At 40.3% G+C, this 961-nt stretch overlaps 1 protein-coding gene across 1 annotated transcript in view; it reads right to left on the reverse strand.

The window, feature by feature from the left end:
• LOC111649796 (G protein-coupled receptor-associated protein LMBRD2B-like) overlaps positions 1–961 on the reverse strand; it is a 12297-nt gene that overhangs the window by 2516 nt on the left and 8820 nt on the right. Inside the window, exons 12-13 of the mRNA XM_087172084.1 lie at positions 490–608; positions 351–397 (exon numbers count right to left, since the gene is read on the reverse strand). Coding sequence (XP_087028210.1) covers positions 351–397; positions 490–608 — 166 coding nt within the window. The remainder of the gene's footprint in view (positions 1–350; positions 398–489; positions 609–961) is intronic.

Here is a 961-nt window from a genome sequence, read left to right on the forward strand (position 1 = left end):
AGCTTCTTCCTGTCTGTTGAAACAGGAAGTTGCTATAACTAATATACATCATTCAATCTGCCTCAAACTTCACATTTGATGACCGTCCCACACTGAGGACATCTGCATGCCGACATGATGTCACTGTCCTGGCGCCACCTACTGAAAACAGGAAGTAACTCTTGAATGACATCATGTGATTTACCATGGTCTGGTTTCACTTGACAAACAGGAACATGATGACTGTTTGCGGCATCATGTGACCTCCTGGCGGCGGCCCTGAGGTGAGCGACAGGCGAGGGCGACATGTCGCTGCTCGCAGCTTTAATTTAACAAAATATGTAGAAGAAGAAGGAGACACAGCGACTCACCCTCCGTCTGTTCTCTCCATCTTCAATCCTCTGCCTCTTCCTCTTCTCTGTGAAAACAGACACTGATTGATTAACGATTATTGATCTTTGACTGTTTCACCGTCACACTTCCACTGTCCTCCGTCACCGCGGCGCTCACCTCTTCGGATCAGCTCCTTCCCCTCATCGATCAGGTCAGAGGTCATCTCACTGTCGCCCATGAACTGCTGGAAGCCCAGAAGGTTCAGACAGCGCGTCCCCAGACTGAGGAGAGTCGATCAGATTCAGGATCAATGACTCTGACACGATGATACATCAGAGATCTGCAAACCTCCGTCACTGCCACTAGATGTCGCTCTATTGTTTGCTATTATTTGGTTGAACAAGGTTTTTTATAAATAATAGTCTCCTGAAATAAATAAAAATCTAATTTTTTAAATAAAAAGCTCTTTATTTATTTATTCATGATTCTTTATTCTCATAATGTTAGTACTTTCTTTCTTGTAAAATTACAACATTATTCTCATAATATTGACTTTTTTTCTTGAAATATTTCGATTTTTTTTAAACATTATGACTTTTTTTATATTATGACTTTTTCTTGTGTTTTCTTATTATATATTATATATATA

The sequence above is a fragment of the Seriola lalandi genome, unplaced genomic scaffold, assembly GCF_002814215.2.
Source record: "Seriola lalandi dorsalis isolate HSWRI2012SDOR001 ecotype SW California unplaced genomic scaffold, Sedor1 jcf7180002051997, whole genome shotgun sequence".
Lineage (NCBI taxonomy): Eukaryota > Metazoa > Chordata > Actinopteri > Carangiformes > Carangidae > Seriola > Seriola lalandi.